This window comes from Phocoena sinus, chromosome 11 (genome assembly GCF_008692025.1).
Source record: "Phocoena sinus isolate mPhoSin1 chromosome 11, mPhoSin1.pri, whole genome shotgun sequence".
In the NCBI taxonomy this organism is placed as follows: Eukaryota; Metazoa; Chordata; class Mammalia; order Artiodactyla; family Phocoenidae; genus Phocoena; species Phocoena sinus.
This window is the reverse complement of record NC_045773.1, coordinates 37,796,315-37,815,698: the sequence shown is the minus strand read 5'-3', so window position 1 is coordinate 37,815,698 and position 19,384 is coordinate 37,796,315. Positions and strand designations below refer to the sequence as shown.

The 19,384-nt window shown below is 54.6% G+C and overlaps 1 protein-coding gene across 7 annotated transcripts in view; it reads left to right on the top strand.

Moving 5' to 3' along the window:
* Positions 1-14,179, top strand: part of MAPKAPK3 (MAPK activated protein kinase 3) — a 39,245-nt gene extending 25,066 nt beyond the window's left edge. For 2 of the 7 annotated variants that reach the window (XM_032649672.1, XM_032649671.1), the window contains exons 3-11: positions 5,557-5,696; positions 6,866-6,930; positions 7,392-7,471; positions 9,235-9,358; positions 10,559-10,634; positions 10,963-11,087; positions 11,582-11,667; positions 11,939-12,019; positions 12,726-14,172. In XM_032649672.1, the coding sequence (XP_032505563.1) occupies positions 5,557-5,696; positions 6,866-6,930; positions 7,392-7,471; positions 9,235-9,358; positions 10,559-10,634; positions 10,963-11,087; positions 11,582-11,667; positions 11,939-12,019; positions 12,726-12,878 (930 nt within the window). In that variant the 3' untranslated portion in view covers positions 12,879-14,172. Of the gene's footprint in view, positions 1-5,556; positions 5,697-6,865; positions 6,931-7,391; positions 7,472-9,234; positions 9,359-10,094; positions 10,539-10,558; positions 10,635-10,962; positions 11,088-11,581; positions 11,668-11,906; positions 12,020-12,725 lie in introns of those variants that run through there. The other 5 variants (XM_032649667.1, XM_032649673.1, XM_032649666.1 and 2 more) reach the window with 4 other exon arrangements.
* Positions 14,180-19,384: the final 5,205 nt, after the last annotated feature.

Genomic DNA, 19,384 nt, shown 5'->3' with positions numbered 1-19,384 from the left:
AGGATGAAGAAGGGTGTTGGGGGCTGGTCCCAAGGCTGTGTCTTACAGAGTCACTGCAGACATCCCAGCTCTGTTTGATGCTCTAGGAAGGCAGACAGAGTACTTTTACAGCTCTGGGCAATGTGAGGTGATGGCTCCTGCAGTGGAGATGGGGCCTCAGTGGGAGAGGAGGTCTGAGCAGAGGGTCTAGGCTTGGTCACCTGCCCAGACAAGGCTGTCACAGGTTGAGTTGTAGCAGCAAGACCCCCAGTCTTTCTTTTTTTTTTCTGCAGTACGCGGGCCTCTCACTGTTTTGGCCTCTCCCGTTGCGGAGCACAGGCTCCGGACGCACAGGCTCAGCAGCCATGGCTCACGGGCCCAGCCACTCCGTGGCCTGTGGACCGGGGCATGAACCCGTGTCCCATGCATCGGCAGGCGGACTCTCAACCACTGCGCCACAAGGGAAGCCCAAGACCCCCAGTCTTTCTTGGGCACCTCTCTGTGCCCAGTTCTCTGCTAGGCACTTCAGAGAAATAGAAAATATTGCACAAATAAATGGACAGATGGATGGGCCTTATTCTCTGAAGGGATCAAAATCAACATCACAGAGTCTGTAGACACAAACACACCATGGCCCACACACTGACACACATTCCCCAGCCCCATACCACATACACCCATACACACCCATGCACACACCCCTTATGTGCATGTACTCATGTGTACATTTACCCATGTTTCCATGCACACATACACACACCTACTCACATCCCTGCTCGTGCACACACCCATGCACCTATGCACACATTTATTTCAGAACAAGTTTCCCAAGTCTTGCAAGTAGTAGTTTTGGTCAGTGCCTCTCTGACTTGGGGCCACCCCCTCCTCTCATTTCCCCTCAGGGAGGGGTTGTCTGGATGCTCTCTCAGGAGTCCTGTTCTCCCTGTCCAGCCTTACGTTACTCCATCCTGGTGGCCCCAGGGCAATGACTTCATCCTCCAGAGCCTCTTTTTCCTCACTCTATAAATTGGGGCTGATGGTCCCACCCTGCTTGCCTCACAGGGTGGCACCAGCATTCCCATGAGATAAGGGAAAAGAGTGTTTTGTAAACTGTAAATTGTTTTCCAAACAGTCAAATGATGCTGTTGTTTTCTCAGCTCCCGAACTCAAGAGTTCCTCCACCTACATGTAAACCCTGTGCTTGGGTGGAAAGGGACACAGCGTGGAGGTAGGGAGGAGGCCTGGCCAGTTCTGAGGCTCCCATTCCACCTGGAGAGCTGGAGGGGCGTGGGCCTCTCTGCCCTCAACCTTTGCTGGGGTCCACTGTCTGGTGGGGTTGGTAAGGGTCTCGGCTGTCTGGCTATGGGCTCTGGGGGTAGGTGAGAGAAGTTGGCAAAAGAGAGTGAGGGGAGAAGGGAGAGGTGGAAACCACGTAATCAAAGACTGAGGCTACAGCATTGTCATTTGATCAAAGAAATATGGTCTCAAATTCGATGCTTGTGTAACTTCAGTGGGGGCCCACAACTCAAGGAGAGCTGGGAGCCCTCACTTAGGAGGAAGCCAGGGTTCCGTCTCACAGGCGTATAAGGGAGCCTGCTGGGCACTAGCTGGAGCTATGGAGCTGTCCAGGAGCCATCACAGACCCTCCAGCTTTGGTGGACCCCTGGGGGGCTCAGGGGATGTAGGATGGGAGTGAGGATGGGGTACAGGTGTGTTGTGTTGTCAGAAGGCCACCCCATCTTCTTTTCTTCCCAGCTGTGGCTGGGGACCAAGACACCGGGTGGCCCCCAGCAGCTTCAGGCATTTGAATATGGGGTCAGTGGAGACCAGAGGCTGCTCCATGGGGACAGTGCTGTGAGAGTGGGACTACTGACCCCACTTTGCAAGGAGTCCCTGACCAGGGGTCCTCCCTGTGGTTCCCATCCCCCCCAGTCTAGCCCAAGCCCTGCATCTTAACACAAGGGAAACAGAGACACAGAGAGGCAAAGGACCAGCCCCAGGTCACACTGAGAATAAGAGTAGAACCTGGGGCTCCTGTCTCTTAGCCCTGTGCTCATTCCCATGCCTGAGAAGATGGGGCTCTTGCTGGGGGACACCTTTCGTGAAGGATAATGAAGCCTCATATACTTGCATGAATGAAGCCAACTTGTAGCAATGGCCTTGTGGGCTGGAGGAGTCAGGATGGGCTCCTTGGAAGAGGAGGTAAAGTTCACCAGGGAGGGTAGGTTAGGTACAGTGGGGAGGAAGTCTGTCCAGGTTGTCATGTCTTTCATTTGTTGAGCCTTCCTGGGTCCTCAATTTAATCTTGTTCTCTCCTCATGATGGGTTGTGAGGGTTTCTTCCCTTTATCCCCACTTCATAGATTTGTTCATGAAATCTACAGATATTATCTGAGCCAGTGCTCTGTGCCAGTACTGGGACCCAGAGGTGACCAGGCAGACTGGCCCTGCCCTTGGGGGTCCACAGTCTGAGGCCAGAGGCAGCACAATGCCAGCCTGACTGGGGAAACAGCTGCATAATCTGGGGCTGGTTATTTCACCTCGCTGTGCCTCAGTTCCTCAGCTAAAGAATGGTGGTAATAAAGTCCCTTCCTCCTAATGTTTATCAAGTGCTCAGAACAGAGCCAGGCATACTGAAAGTGTAACATCTATATGTGTGTGTTTGTTTAAAGAGTTATCAAAGGAACAAGTTAATTGTAGGTCGTGAGCAAGTGATGCACAGGAGGGAGGAAAAAAGGGTGATGATGCGGGAGCTTTCTGAGGAGCTGGCAACATTTTCTGTCTTGATGGGGTGTGGGTCACAGGGTGTATGCAACTGTCAAAATTCATTGAACTGGACTCTTGAGATCTGTGTATGTAAAGTGTACCTCAATAAACAAGCATATATAGAAAGAAAGTAAAATAAAGGATGAGGGGAGAATAAGGACCCTCGAGGTCCTCTTTAGATAGGTTGTCAGGGAGGGCTTCTGAGAGGAGGTGTCTTTGGGGGTACTCCTAGGAGAGGAGAAGACTTTGGCAGGGGGGAAGAAAGATGAGAACACTGAGCCTCTAAGAGGTTTGGGGATGCACTCAAGGTCACCCTGAGAGATCAAGAGAGACAGCCCTGGAGATTTCTTGGCAGCTGGCCCTGGGTGGGCCCAGGTGCAGGGCTCTGTAATCTCCCCTTTAGAGAGACCTGGAGGCATTTATTGTGTTTTCTAGGGGCAGTTCTCTCCCCACCCCTGTGCCTGTTCTCAGAGCCTTGGCACTCAGAGAAGGACTATTTTAATCCATGTGGTAAATGGGATCCTAAATATGGACTGAGTAGGGTGGGAGGCATTGAGAGGCTCCAGCTCAGGACAGCTCCACCTGCTTCTCCTCCTCAGCAAAGCACAAGGTGCAGGCTCAGGCCATCCATCGTCCTCTTCCCTTCCCTTTCACACCCCTGTCTCCTTCCAGCCCCATGCCCATCATCCCATCCTTTGTTTGTTCAGGAGCCCAGTGTTTTCTGCCAGACCCCAGCCGGGGACTCCCAGGTAATCCCGACCTGTCTGTACCTTCAAGCTGCTTCCAGCCTGGTGGAGGTACAGAGGCAAAAACCACTGAGGGAGGTGCTGGGAGCACTTTCCAGAGGAGGAGACGTCTGAACTGACACCAGAACCTTCCTCAGAAAAAGGGAGTTAGCCCAGTAGAGGAGATGGAGCAAGAGTGCACCTGGCGTAGGCAGAGAGTGAGGCCTATTTGGGATCAGAACATACATCACTCTGACCAGAATCAAGTGCTCTGGGGCCAGGGTAGCAGGAAATGAGCTGAGAGAGGAAGACGAGCTCTGGATGCCAGGCGAGGAGGTGGCCTTTATACAGAGCACTAGGGGGTGGGGATAGGTAGTAAAGGACCAGAGAGAAAGAGGTAGGGCTGAGGACCCCACCGAAAGCATTTCAGCTGTGAGCTTGGGATTTTAGGAGAGAAGGGAGAGGACCCTGATATCGGGGTTGGGTACCAGAAGCAGGGCAGAGTGAGGAGAGGGTCCAGGAGCCTGCCTGGGGGCCCTGGCAGGACATGGTCAGGTGGGCTAGGGAGGAGGTGGCAGGAGGCAGGGAGAAGTGTTAGGAGGCCAAGCAGAGAAGGGGTGCAGAGAGGACAGAGCAGGCAGGGAGGATGGTGCATCTTTGGTCCTGTGGCTAAAGCCTGAGGTGCCCGTGGCTTGAGTCACCTCAGGACACAGTGTGGTGGGGGGAGCTGATGTGGTGAGTGGGGGTGACCAAGCCTCACCCACAGTGCTGTTAAGTAAGAAGCCGGTACTTGGGAGCTGTGTGGGCAGAACAGAGGAGGCAAAGGCAGCACGAGCAAGGGATCCATGGTTTCCAGGCTGGGAGTGTCTGCCTGCAGCCGTCTCCATGCACACCCCCATTCTGGACTGGTTAGTGGAGAAGGAACCCCGGAGCTGGTGGAGGGGCTTGCCCAGCTCCTTGCACCCCACACTAGGGTCAAGCTCCAGAGACCAAGGGTCAAGCAGATGCAGGGATTCGTTTCTGCCCCAGTTGATCTTTGCCTAGAGAGCTTGGTCCCAGAGCCTGCCCACACATGCCCTGGCAGAGGGGAAACCATCCTGCAGGAGAAGAAAGCAAGGCCCAGGGTGGCCCAGGGTCCGGCGGGTACTGAGCAAGATGGAGCTGGTCTGAGCCTATCTTGGGTTCCAGCCCTGGTCTTCAGCCCTGTTCAGCCAGGAAGCAAATGTGAGCAGCCTTACTCGGGGGATGGCTTGTCCCTGCTCTCCCCATTCTGGGCCACCTCACCCTGCAGGCTGACGTCTCCACCCCCTGCACCTCCTCTGAGCATGACCACTTCAGGGTCTTGCTCATTTCCGGTGATTGGCTGTAAGGTTGACAGCCACAGCCCAGGGCTGAGTTAACCTGAACAAGGATCATGATGCCCACCCACGTGCTGCCTGCCTTGATGTGATGTATCCTGTGGGGATGACTATTATTACTCCATTTTACAGAGTTGTGGGCTGTGGCTTGGAGCTGTGAATGTTAGCTTGAGGTCACAGTGAGTCATTGGAGGAATTTAGCTCCAAGCCCAGACCTCACCCCGCCAGGCGGTCACTTCACTCGAGCAGGGTCCTCCTTTCTGCCAACCTCTACCTCTGGTCCACAAACCCTCATGCCATCTCACTGTAAAAATGAGGCTCTGGCGATGTGTGGCTCCTGGCCTGGGGTCTCACAGATGATGCGTGATTTGACTATGAAGTCCACTCAATTTCCACCTCAATTGCTGTCCCCAAGAAGGGAGGCAGGGGCTTCTCTGGCCTCTGAGTCCTTCCAAGCTTTCAGCTACTTTTCAGGGCTTCCTGAGCTACCAGCTAAGCTGCTTGAAGCTGACCCTCAATCAGGTCCAGAGGCTCATTGGACCACCAATCAGGAAAACCTGGATGTGAATCCTCATTTTGCCCTTCATAAGCTGGGGGACCTTAGGCAGGTCACAGGCCTCTCTGAGATTACGTGTCCTTGTCTGCAAAGTGAGGGCAATGGCACTACTGGGTGGCTTCTGGGGAAGTGGATTTTAGGCCTGACAACCTTCTGTGCCTACCTGCCCTCAGCTCCTGTATGACAGCCCCAAGGCCCGGCAGGAGGTGGACCACCACTGGAAAGCCTCAGGCGGCCCCCACATTGTGCGCATCCTGGATGTGTATGAGAACATGCATCACAGCAAACGCTGTCTCCTCATCGTCATGGAATGGTATGCTGGCCCACCCTGCCTCAGCGCCTCATTAGTACCCCTGTGGCCCCCAGGCTCCCGCCATTCTTTAGGGGCTGTCTCTGTTCTTCAGATAGCATCTCTGGGAGGCCCCCCGCCAGCCTCTGAAGGGTCGCGGACCTGCACAGCTGGCCACAAGGGCCTTCCTGCAAGGGTGGGAAGGAATCCACAGGGGCTCTAATATGGCCTCCCTGGGTATGATTTCCACTCTGTGAGGAGGGGCTGGAAGAGCTGAATGTAGGGGGTGGGGGAGAGATGTGGGGAAGAGTGGGAAGTACACTGTCCCCTCAGCTTTCTCCTTCCCACCTGGATTGGTGCTCCCACGGCCCCACCAGGTGCTGGGTGATCAGGGCCTAGATCCAGGAGCCAGCGGCTTTCTCCACCCTGGGCTTCTCCCATGAGCACTGTCGCTCAACCCTAACCTTCCTCAGACCCTGGGCCCTGTGTCTTGGCCTCCAGCTCCTCCCTGTCTGCCTTTAAAGTTCCCCCTCACCCCACAGTGTAGCAGCTCTTGAGTCAGATTTGGGGTTCAGATCCTGGCTCTGCCACCCACTAGCTGTGTGACCTTGGGCAACTGCTAACCTCTCTGAATCGCTGTAACTCCCATGTAAAATGTGGAGGGAGATCTTGATGTAGCATTCACCCTGTTCATTCTAAGTGCTCTATGTGTATTCCTGAATCAATCTTCACAACTCTGTGACGTTGGTGCTATAATCCCTGTTTTACAGAAGAGGAAGGTGAGGCACTGAGAGATGAAGGGACCAGCCCAGGATTACACAGCAGTGCACACAAAGGGTTTGCCCAGGGCACAGCACACAGTAGGTGCTCAGAAAACAGTGGCCATGATGATGATAACTGACATCTCCTTCCTCACTTGGGGAAACCTGGATGAGGGTGGGGCTGCCAGGTAGGGTCAGTGCCCCTGGGAACACAGGTGCTCCCTGGTTAAGATCCTCCCCTAGTTCTAAGAGTTGAGTTAAACCCACCCAAGCCAACAGCCCACCATGCACCAGGCTCTGCAAGGCACAGGGAGGCTGAAGGTGACCGTTCCCCAGGAGAAGAACAGCAGGGCTGGAGGCCTGAGCCCATGGCTCGGGGTGGGGGCAGGTTGATGCCTGATTCTCCACCTCCCTGCCCACTTTCTCTAATAGCATGGAAGGCGGTGAGTTGTTCAGCAGGATTCAGGAGCGTGGCGACCAAGCTTTCACTGAGAGAGGTGTGTACGTGCAGCTGCACTGGGGATTTGGGCTGAGATGGCTCACACAGAGTTTCTGTGTGATGCTGGGCAAGGCCCTGCTCCTCTTTGTGCCTCAGTTTCCCCAGCTGAATAAGAGAGGGTGGGACAGAGTGTTTATCTCCCAAGGGGTTCTGTGAGTCTGTGACACTTTGCCAGAGATGGGCTCTCCATGGCCTTGGGATGGAGGACTCCATGCCTCTTGGTGCCAACCAACAGTTGAGCTGGGGAGAGGTAGCCCAGGCCCGCTGAAAGAGCCCCAAATGAGATGAGGGCATCCCCAAAGGAAACTAGGGTGACCAGGGTATGGGTATGGGATGGGGGCCCTGGGTGGGAGGAGTGCACCACCTTGTGCTTTCCCAGGAGGGATGATGGGTGGGGCCCCCTAGGCTGCCTGATCCTTGACTGACATCAGTGACCCTCTCCTCTATCTCTGTCTGCAGAAGCTGCAGAGATCATGCGGGATATTGGCACCGCTATCCAGTTTCTGCACAGCTGGAACGTTGCCCACCGAGATGTCAAGGTGAGGCTCCAGGATCCAGGTTCGGAGACCCGGGAAAAGAGTACCATCCACAACCCTCAATGGTCCCAGCATCCACTAGATGGAGGCCACGTTCCTTGGTTGGCATTCAAGGCCTCTTCCCCCTGGCCAAGACTGCTCTTCTCAGCCTTTTTTCCCATGGTTCCAGCATATTCATTCTGCTCTAGCCAGATGGGTCTCCTTGTTTCCTTCAAACACTGTATAATCCCAATAGCCATAAGAATAATTGAATGCCTACTTCAAGCCAGTAGTCCTGATAAGCATCTCATTGAATCCTCACCCAGCCCTGTGAGATGGGTGCCATTACCCATTTGACAGATGAAACCGAGGCTCAGAGAGAGATTGTCTTGCTCAAGGCTGTGCAGTTGCTGCACTGGGATTCGTGCATTCATTTGTTCATTCAGCAAGGATTTTGTGGTGACAATATGCCAGGCCTCAGGAAGGGGCTGCCTTACAATGTTGGGGCTTCCGTGAAGTAACAGCCACAGTTTCCATAGGTGGAGCCTTCTAATGTCAACATTTTAGGGGAAAGAAGCCATGTGCTGGGCACTGGATGAAGGAGCAGAGGTAATCCCAGTTGCTGGACCTGCTTGCCCTTCCAGTGGATGGGCTTGAGAGATGTTCTCTCCAAACTTCCTATCCAGGGAGGACTGACTCTTACAGGTGATCAAGATCAGATGGATGAAATGCAAACCGAGGCAGCCTTACATACACACATGCACACACTTGCATGTGCCAGCCACCATCAGAGTAGAATCTGCAACTCCTGGGCCCTCAGGCCCACACTTAGAGCATGACACCCCCAGGCTTATTTCCTCCTAAGACTGGGCAGAGGAGACCTGAGGGCCCAGCTGCTGCATCAGGTTCTTCCTCTGGCTGACTACTGCCAACCCATACAGTTATTCTTTGATTTTGGATACACGAGGAGCCGCAACAGTCTCACCTTTGCTTTATTTTGCAAAATAAACCATTGCTTTATTTTGGCCCTGGCTTCCTTTTTTTCTCCCAATCGGAGAAAAGCCTTCTGCGGAGAAGGTTCCTTTGTATAGACCAAAACTGCTTCCCTGTTTTTAATCCCAGTCCAAGGTTGCATCATCTCAAACAGGACCTGAGAAATAGCTTTCACTGGCTCCAAACTGGAACTCCATCTAACACCCATCCTTCTACCCCAGCTCTGCCGCTCCTCTCCATGGGCCTAGGTCCTACACATTCATTAAAAACCAGCTTCAGGGCTGCCTCCTCCATGCAGATTCCCCACTGCCTTCATCCCTCAGACTCTCTGTGCTCTGCAACCAGGAAAGATGGCCTCTGTGCAGCTCCTGGGGTCTTAGCTCCCGGAGCAACCTCAGGGGGGCTGTCCTGCAGGCTCATTCTGGGCTGGGTACAGGCTGTGTGCTTGGCAGCACTGGCTCGCTTGCAGCCCACCTTCCCCCGGAACCCTCATTTTGGCATCTCAAGGCAGCATCACCAACTCAAGCTCAGAATTTCCTGCCCCTGGGCTCTCCATGGCACTCGGTTATCTGCAGCCTTGGTTGAACAACTGCCTCAGTTTCCCCTCTGTGAGATGAGGTGTCACCTCTCAGCCACATTAGTCTCCTCCATATTTGGCCCATGTTGTTGGTTGCCAAGACCCAGGTCTTTTTAGTGAGATGGACCTGGCTCCTCCTGCATCAATCTGGATGAGGGAAGATTCTGCCCCCACCTGGTGCCTAACTCCAGACTAATGTTTTCTTTTCCTGGCCCAGCCTGAAAACCTGCTCTACACGTCCAAGGAGAAAGATGGGGTACTCAAGCTCACTGACTTTGGCTTTGCCAAGGAGACCACCCAAAATGCCCTGCAGACTCCCTGCTACACTCCCTATTATGTGGGTGAGTCCTTGGGATATGGTTTGTACCTCTTTACCACACCCGCCTCACCCTGCTGTGGTATGGGGCAGCCAGTAGGGTGCAGAAGCCAAAGGGTTAAAGCCCAGTGAGGAGGGAGGGGAGGATTCTGTCTGCGAGGAGGCGGTGACTGGGGGGCCGGAGGTTGCAAAAATATTCTCCCAAACTTCAGCTTCTGCTTTTGAAAATAGATCCAGGAAAATTCTGGCTGTGGCCTGTGAGCTGAATGACATCACAGCGGCTCTAAATATATACGTGATAAAAGGCTGCCATCAGCTTGGGATGGAGCCCAACTGCGGTTGTTTTTCTCTGGTTTTTATCTTCCTGGGAGTCATATTCAGAAAGTGGGCAGGCATTTCCTCCTACATTAGAGGGATGCAGGGTACCAGCCACCTGCCTTGTGGGAGAGGGTCCCTTAGGTGAGGGCATGGATGGGACCCGGGGTTGTACACATACCCACGCTTCCTGGAAAAGCTCCCTGCTCCTCTGTGAGCGGGCAGCCCCCAGATCTGGAGAAGTCCCTGCTGAAAGTGCCCCTTCCCAGAGAGTGGGGTGATGACTCGTTTTACAGAGAGCTCTTCTCCCTCAGGATAAGCCTTCCAAGAGCTGTTTAAGGGGTGGGAAGCCCCCTGAGACAGCTGGAATGGCACTCTGTTTACCAGAACATGTTTTGCAGTATTTTGACTTAGAAATCTTCCGGCCTACCCATCTCATTGAACAGATGGGAAGACCAAGGCCCCATGGGATGGTAGTCAGGCTGACAGTGGAACCCAGAGCCCTGGCCGTGGCCCCTCCTTACCCATGACCTCGGCTGTACATTCAGGTGGCAAGGGACACAGGGCAGCTGGTGGGCTGAGGCCCTCTCACCTACGGTAGGACCCCATCGAACCCCAGACTGCCCTCCTCTCCCTCTCCTCCCACACCAAGACTGAGATGGCCCAAAGTAGCTAGGAGGCTATCATTTCTTACAGCCCAGTCTAAATTGGGATTATTTTATCTGGGAGCTTCTTTTCCTCCCGCAACTTCACACACATGCCGCCTTCCCAGAAGGTGCCAGACACCAATCTGCTCTGCCCCATCCCCCAGCTTGGGCACCTGCTCTCCACCTTGTCCAGGATTTAGGCTCCTGCCTGGGCTTGAGGACCCTTGGGACTGAGGCCCCTCCTGTGCTCTCTGCCCTGGTAGCTCCTGAGGTCCTGGGTCCAGAGAAGTATGACAAGTCATGTGATATGTGGTCCCTGGGCGTCATCATGTACATCCTGTGAGTACCATCCATCTCCTGCAACCCCGTGTACCCTCAGAACCACTTCTGCCCCCGCCATCCTTGGTGAGGGGCTTGAGCAGGTCACTCTTCAAGGAGGCTGCCCTTCCCTTCTGGTCATGGGACACCTCTTCTTCAGGCTCCCTGAAGGCTTCCCCATGCCAAGGGCATATGGTGGTCCTGGGATGAACACCAGAGTTCTGAGGGCTGGTATTATTGCCTTGGTGTCTGGCTGCCTGTCTCCCCAGTCAGGGTCTTGGGGGAGGAGAATGGGTCCACCCTGGCGCTTCCCCCACACCTGTGCCGAACAACCTCTGCCCTCCCCTAGCCTATGCGGCTTCCCGCCCTTCTACTCCAACACGGGCCAGGCCATCTCCCCGGGGATGAAGAGGAGGATCCGCCTGGGCCAGTATGGCTTCCCCAATCCTGAGTGGTCAGAGGTCTCTGAGGATGGTGAGTGAATCTCTGCCCCATCTTGCTCCACTGGACCCCATAAGCCTTCCTTCTGGGAGAGAACACTTTGGTGTCAAACCGACCTGTATTCAGATCCTAGCTTCCCCAACATCCCAGCTTTGTGGTCCTAGGCAAGTCACCTAACCTTTTTGAACCTCAGTTTCTATATTTGAGCCAAATGGGCTCAAAACCTGCCTCCTCAAAACTTCCTCTAACTCCTGTTCATATTTTCCCTTTGGAGACCACAAACAAGTCTGCCTCATATCAATTATCTATTGCTGCCTAACAAATTACCCCAAACACTTAATGCCTTAAAACAAGGAACGGTTATTAGCTCACTGTTTCTGTGGGTTAGGAATTTGGGAGCGTGTGCAGAGCTGGTGGTGTTTCTGTGGGTTAGGAATTTGGGAGTGTGTGCAGAGCTGGTGGTCTCTGGGAGGGGGGGACTGGCTCTGAGGAACTTCGCAGCCTCACCACTCCCCTCTCATCACTAGCCAAGCAGCTGATCCGCCTCCTGCTGAAGACAGACCCCACAGAGAGGCTGACCATCACACAATTCATGAACCATCCCTGGATCAACGTGAGTGCCACCTCATTCTATGGTGGGCAGGGTGATGAGCTTGAGCAGGGCTGCCAGAAGAGTGACGGCTCCGGAGTCCCTGCCGTGGGCCACAGATGTGTGGTAGTGCCCCACCTATAACCTGCCTTTGCCACCACTCATGTCAGGCTCCTTCACCTCCCTGAGTCCCCGTTTCCCCATCTGAGACTGGAAGAAAGGGGGTGGGGTAGGGCAGCCAGTGTTGTCCCGGGTGCCTGCAGGGTCTGATCCACGGGCCTGGGGCTCCTTCCAGCAATCGATGGTGGTGCCACAGACTCCACTCCACACAGCCCGAGTGCTGCAGGAGGACAAAGACCACTGGGATGAAGTCAAGGTGGGTGGACTCTCCCTCAGCCTCCCTGCAAGTAGCAGGGTTTTGGAAAAAGGGACTCCACGGTGGTGACCACCCAGAACCTGGGTCTTCGGTCCCCTCTCGCCTTATGTCAGTGACTGCAGCCGTGGTCTGACCGTGTCACTTGGAGCACTGGGCTGCGCTACCCCGTTCAGGGTGGTGCTCCTGGCTCACGCCCTCAGTGAAGGGGGGCTTTGGGGTCAAACCGAACAAGCTTTGGCCATAATCCCTCCTATGATTTGCAACATTTGGGAGGGTGGTCAGCCTGCTTTTAGACTTAGGGGAGGCCAGATTTGAGCCTATGGGGCAGCAGCTCAGAGCCTGGGGCAACCAGGGCACAGTCTTCAGGCGCTGGTGCCCTGGGTGCACAGCAAGACGGCGTCCCCTGCAGGCCTTGTGGTTCTGAGCAGGTGACATTGGTCCAAGTCCCTGCCCTACTTACCCTTGGTATGGTCCCAGGGAGTCACTATACTTTCTGTGCCTTTTTGGATAAGCTCAGTGTCTACCACAATGGACTAGAGTGAAGCTCATATGAGGCAAAGGGATGGGCCCAGTGCTGGCTACACAGGGGGCTCTCAGGCAGCATAGATGGTCACTGCCATCACTGATATTATTAAGGGGCTACTCAGGCAGGAGGTGATGTCTCTTGAGGTCAGTGTACCTGCCCTCCCCCCACATCTGTCCCCAGGAGGAAATGACCAGTGCCCTGGCAACCATGCGGGTGGACTATGACCAGGTGAAGATCAAGGACCTGCAGACCTCTAACAACCGGCTCCTCAACAAGCGGAGGAAGAAGCAGGCAGGCAGCTCCTCGGCCTCTCAGGGCTGCAACAATCAGTAGCTCATGCGGCTGTGGGGAAGCTGGGCCTCAGCCTGGAGGACACAATGGAGGGGCCTGAGGCCCTGACCCAGAGGGCCCAGGCTCATGGTTTTTAACAAAAGGATTATTTTTATTATGTTTTAATTTGTCACTTGGAACTTCAGGATGGGGGGACGTGGCCCTGATCCTTCAGAATTCCAGCCCAGGTTCAGGCCCTAGACAAGGGCCAAAACCTGGGGGCTAGGGAGCCACCTGCTGCAGCTGCAGTGCCTTTGACCAGAGTGGCCTGAATGAACTGTGACTTTGTCCTGCCCTGGGCATGGCCTTAGACTTCTAGGCCACTGGGAGTTGTGGCTGGGCGTCCCTTCTTCTGTGGAAACAGCTCCCTGGAGGGTGGGCAGATGGGCCTGGCCTTGGGAACGGCATCCGGCCACTGGTTGTCATGGTGACCAGGGACAGAGTTGCCGTCTCTGAATGCTGAGTGAGTGAGCAAGGGAGGGAGAGGGGCAAACGAGGGTCTGTGTGCCTTCTTGGGGAGGCTGCTCTCCCTCACGCTGCATGCCTCTCTCAGGCTCACCCCTCTTTGGTCTCCCTGAGGCTGCAGGGTCAGTCTGCCTGGCTCTCTGGGTGGTCCAGCCCTGTCTTGCTGCAGCCCCATCCCACAGGGTCCTTGGAGTTCTCCTTGCACAGAGTCCATGGGCCCAGCATCCTGTTACTACCCCCCACTCAAAGAGTAGCCTCTCGTCTCACTGCGAGTGGGAGGTATTTTTAACCCTTTTTTTTTACTTTGGAAATGTCACTGTGACAAAAGCTAAAACAGTTACCCTGCCCCTACCTGCTCACCAGATCCCAGGCAGGAAAGCCTTTCCTTAACTGTTCATCCTCTACTCTGTCTTGATTGATGGCAGGGGTTGTCTCTTGGTGCACTTTTGCGAGAGTGGAGAGCTTGGGGCAGGGCCAAGGGCTCCCCGTTAATCAGGGGTCTCTTTCTATCCTCCGGGTCAGACCCGAGGCAGCGGAGGGCTGCTGTGTGACGCTTAGAGGGTCTGGTCCTGGCTTTGGCAGAGTCAGAGCAGAGAGTGCCCCTTCCTTGCTGGTCCAGGGTCACCCAGCCCCACACTGCCCAGGCAGCCTCAGGGTGCTGAACGCCTGATATGGGCCTGGCAAGTGCCTGACCCCCGGCCTGTGGCTGGTTCCTTACGCTTCTCTCATGGGCAGGGAAATCCTAGACCACGTCAAATAGGGTGGTCACACTTTTTGTAAAACACTGCTGGGTTTTACATCCAGATATTAGTAAACAACATTTTGACATTTTCCCCTTGTTTCTGAGTTTCTCTTTGTCTATATGAGTGGACAAAAGTGGCCTAAGGGCATGTTCTCACACCTACTAGTGATTTCACTGCTGCTGGACAGGGTGCCTCAGGCCTGGTAAACATGCCAGACTGACTTCAGGTCCACCCTGGCCTCAGCAGGCATGGGAAGGTCATGGGAGCTAAGGGATGGCAGCTGCCCCGTGCCCCCAGCTCTGTGCTGCCCGGTGCGCTACGTGTGTGACACCCACCCCCGGCTTGGTGTGTGCCAGCGTCTGCCCACAGTGGCCACCCCCAGCTGTGTGCCAGCCTGCTGAAGGGCGGGCAGAGCGCCTGCTGCAGCGCTGAGCTATTTTCAGAAGCTGCCAGATTTCATTTGGCAGCGAGGATGTCGGGGAGGGGAGGGGGCGGGACGCTGGAGACTCTTTTGACTACTCCAGCGACGGAGCACCCTCAGGCCTCAGGGATCCCTTGCGGGCAGCCTCGAGGGGGACCCTGACTGACATATTCCCCCAGCTGCTGTCCTCTCCATTTCCCAAGAGCTCATCTGACACCTGCAGCACTCCTCCCCCCACCTCCCTTCCCCTCAGGGTGTCAGGGAGGGCGGGAGATGTTAGAAGGCGGGGACAGGCAAGCCACCTGAGCTGAGTGCTGCTTCCTAGCCTGGTGACCTTGGACAAGTCTCCCCGCTTTCCCGCCTTGATTTCCTCACCTGTGTATTGGGGTTGATGATGTCCACTCTGGGGAGACATCTGGGGGATCGGACAGATGATGTGTAAAGTACTTAGTGGGGTGCCTGGTGCATGGCTCGTGTCCAGCACCCGTTTGCCACCCCAGCATCCTTAGCTGTCAGGAAGGAGAGAAGTACCTGAAATTGCTCAAGGGAAAAGCAGCCCAGCCCCCAATCTACCTCTGGGACTTTTCACCCAGAAAATCAGGCTTTCTCCACCCATGGGCTCTCACTCCCAAGGACCTGCTCTCCAGAACAGCATCATATGGGCTTCCTGGACCTTGGTTCCAGCCCTGGGCTTCATCCTTGAAGGGGTGGCCCACCCTTCTGAAGGACCCCTGAGGTCCCCAAATGAATTCTGGGGGCCTCACAGAGCCTGTGGTTCAGACCAACCCTTGTCATGTACTCTGCCCAGTGAAACGCTAGCCAGCTGCAGAGGCAGGTAAAGTCTGTCTAGTCACAAAGCTGCAGAGGTGCAGACGGACTCCTTCACTTGGCTACTTAGTGCCCACTCCCGGAGACCCTGTGCTGGGTGCAAGGAAGGCAGCAGTGGAAGCTGAGGATAGAGTCTCACCTCGGGGTGTTTACACACATGAGGGAGAAGGACAAAATATCACACAAATACATGTTGAATCATGGACTTGATATTTTCTATGAAGGAAAGACGTGGCTTGCGAAGGAGGTGTCATTGTGCAGTTTAAGCCAAAGAGTTAATTTATGTCCCAGTGGCTGGGAAGGGTGCCTGGTAGGTTGCAAGGCTGAAGGCAGAATCGCAGGACCAGGGCCTTAGGGACAGAGGGACTCTGTGCGCCCCTCAACTTTGCCTGTCTGTGCTTCTCTCGGGGGCTGGCCTTGATCTTCCTTCTGTACTGCCTTCTCCACATGCAAGACCAGAGCTTCAATAGTCCTAGCAGGGAGGCATCTGCTCAGCTGTCTGCATGCCGTTCCCAGGTTTCTTATTGGCCATACTTAGCCCATTGCTGTTGGTGGGGGCATGCCCCTTCCTATGACTAGGTGGGGAGGGGTGCAGCAGAGGTAATTAGCAGAGGAGAGGAGGGAAGGATTGCCCGTGGATCTCCCATATCTGTGTGGCCACTTCCAAGAGTCCCTGAGGAGGCTGGCCCAGCGACACCTAGCCCAGGGCCTGGCCCCCTGATCTCTGGCATCAGGTACAACTCTCACAAGCCAGGGTTGGGAGGCTGGATGCCTGGCCAGATCACACTCTTTGGGCCTCAATGTGGCTGTCTATGAAATGGGAGCAAATCCTGACAATTAGCTGGTATCAGGTGAGCTAAGAAACCAAGGGGCCACATGTTCACATTGTCCTATTCAGATACATGCATTTGCCCGGGCTTCATGTGGTTTCCCGAGGTGCTTTCAATAAAGAATCCATAAGAAGTGTATTCACATGTGTGTGCGTGCGTGTGTGTGTGTGAGAGAGAGAGAGAGAGAGAGAGAGAGAGAGAGAGAGAGAGACGTTTCTTCCCAGTGATGCTCCCCCTGACCCAGCCGACAGCAGCGTTCTCTGTCTTACAAACCTGGTGCTGGCCGGCTTTCAGCAGCCTGGCTCATTGCTATTCCACACCAGCCCCTCTGCGCCCCGATTCAGCCCCTCCACTGCAGCGTCGGAATTGAGCCTCCAAATGCAGCTTGCCGCAACCTCTGCAGGGGTCTCGATGCTTCCAGGGCTGCTTGAAACTCTCTCTCTCTCTCTGGCAGGCGTGGGGAGGGGGCACAGGTCCCGGGTAGCTGTCTGTGAACCTGGCTGTCTTGGGCTGAGCCTTTGAATCCCTAGTGGGTTCTTACAGCTGCCCCCAAACCCAGCAGGATAAAATTCTCCCCTTTGTCCCTCTGGACAGCCAGCATGTTCACCCCTTGGAATTGAGGCCAGCAGGCAAGGAAGGATCTGGGAAGCCCACCTCCCACGCTGTGTGTGCAGTGGGGTGGGCTTATTTAGTTTGGAGCCAGGAGATCTCAGCTCTGGTTTACATGAAGCCTTGGGCAAAGCTATTTCACCTTTTGAGGTTCCCTATCAGTAAAATGAGACATTTATTAATCCGGGCCAGATCCTCCCTGCACCCTTGGAAGACATGCTGCCACTAGTTGGTGGATTATGAGAATGCTCTATAGTCTCAGGCAGGTAATGCACTTTGCTGGGCCTCAGTTTTCTTACCTCTTAAATGGGAGTAATTCTCACAAGGGTGGGGCAGGACTGCAGTGGAAGAGGGGAGGGGTGGCCAAGCCACAAAACCTTGGTCACCAATGTAACGCAAGTGTCTGCTACCAGACACTACCAGGACTCTGCCAGTTCTGCCCTCTCTCTGTTTCCCCTGACCAGGAGAAGGCAACCAGTGACTCAAGGGAACCAGTTTCCTGGGATTCAGAGGAGCTGGTCAGGACAGCTTAGTTGGGGTGTGGGGCCACCTGCTGGTCACCTGGTGAGTATTCAGTAGATGCCTACTGTGTGTCAGACCTTGAGGCAGCTGTGGTTCTGCCTAGGTGGAGGGGGAGACCACAACATCATAATGAACAGCTGCCATTTACTGAGTGCCTATTGTATGCCAGGACTATGTGGGGGCTTTACCTGGATCATCTCACTTAGTCCTCACAGTCCCATCTCACAGATGGAGAAACTGAGCCCTCAGACTCTTAGCTGGAGGAGGTCAGAGGAAGGGATGCTACTTTTGGCTGGGGACAATCATAGAGGGCTTCCAAGAGGTGGTGACACGTGAATTTGAAGGGCAAATTTGGATAGACAAAGATTTGGGAAAAGCGCATTCCAGCTGACAGGTATGGGGGAGGCAAGGCGAGGAGGCAGGAATGGGATGTGAAGAATGGAGAACAAGTCTGTTTAACCGGTGAGAGGCAGGAGGTCGCTCATTTCTTCATCCCATCTCCTGTAGGTAGTTAGGGTGAGGACTTTAGGGGTGAGACAGTGGGTACCTGGTGGCAGCTTCTCTCTCTTAGTGCTCCCAGGCCAATCTCATGTGTGGAGGATGCATTCCCTCCTCCCCATATCCACATCTGCCTCCCCTAGAGATACACCCGGCTCTTGATGCTGGTTTGTCAAACTATCTATCAACCTCCTCTTGCTGGTATGGCCTTTTCAGGTGGCTCCAGAGTTGGATCTTTTCACACTGGACTCCTTGGACCCTCAGGATGTGACCTCTGCTTCCAACAAAGCTATTTTGTGTACTGGATTTTCTCCTGAGATTTAATTTGAACAAGAGTTTATGTGCTTTAAAAAAGTTTATGGACCATTGAACTAGACGCTTAACATCTCAAATCGTGCAGTATGATCCCATTTTACAGATGGGAAACCAAGACTCAGCATGACTAAGTACTTGCTGGGGTCCATGGCTGGGCTCTGATATGAAAAAATGGCTTCAAGATTGTCCTTTCTCCCACTGTCCTCAAAGGGTCCAGACTTCATGCGGACAGGCAGAGAAGAGCCACCTGCATGGTCTTATGGGCTGCAACAAGTGCTAATAAGGAGAGCAGAGATGATGGGGTGATCGTGGCTCTCTTAGGCAGGGTTGTTTTCCTCTTTCTGGTGGGGATTTGAGAGAAAGTTGGGACAAAGAGGAGGTGATGGGGATTAGGAGGTATTGGGGAGGCACTGGGGAGCCTGCCTCATCCCCAAATACCTGCCCCTGATGCAGCGGCTGTGTGGATAAAGTAGATTATGCCCCCAGATCCACTCCCAGCCTTCAGTTGTGTTCACATCAAGCCAGAGAGACCAGCAAGCCAATCCACCATCAGACCTGGAAGAGATCCTCTGTGCAGAGCAAGGTAGGCCCTTCAGCTGCCCTCTGGAGTAGCCCCCCAGTGTGGTGAACCTCCCTAGTGCAGCCTCACTTCCAGTTGATGGGACCTCGACTCATGGGCCATGTCTCCCCACCAAAGAAAGGCCCAGTGAGTGAGGGGCTGGGCTACCCAGCTCTGGGTCTGGCCTGCTCCAGTTACACACTGGAGCCCATGTTTTGAGCATCTAGAGTGTGCCAGGATGTCTCATATGTGATCTCCTTCACTTTTCTGTCCTTCCAATAGCTTTCTAAGCAGGGATTATGCCCATCTCACAGATGAAGTCACTGAGGCTTGAGTAGCATGGGGATAAAGTGCCCAGGTTCCTCCATGTGGTGAGTGGCAGGGCAGGGGGTCTGAATCCAGGAGCATGGGGCTCTAAGATCCCCTCCCGAACAGAAATGCTCTCCCTGCCCAAAGATTCCCAGCCCTGCATGACCCTTCCCTGATATTCTATGTCCCTGGCTGCCAGAGGAAGGGCCCTTGGTAGGGGGCTCCCATGCTCTCTGGCCCCCAAACCTGAGTAGGGAGTGCCAGGCACCTCTCAGCATGGTTTAAGGTCAAGGCATTTCCCTGTGGCTGAGATGGAAGTTGAGCTGGGTCACACAGCCTGGGGCCCCTTCCAGCTCTGCTCTGTGACCATGGACAACTCCCTTAACTCCTCTGAGCCCATCTCCTCATTT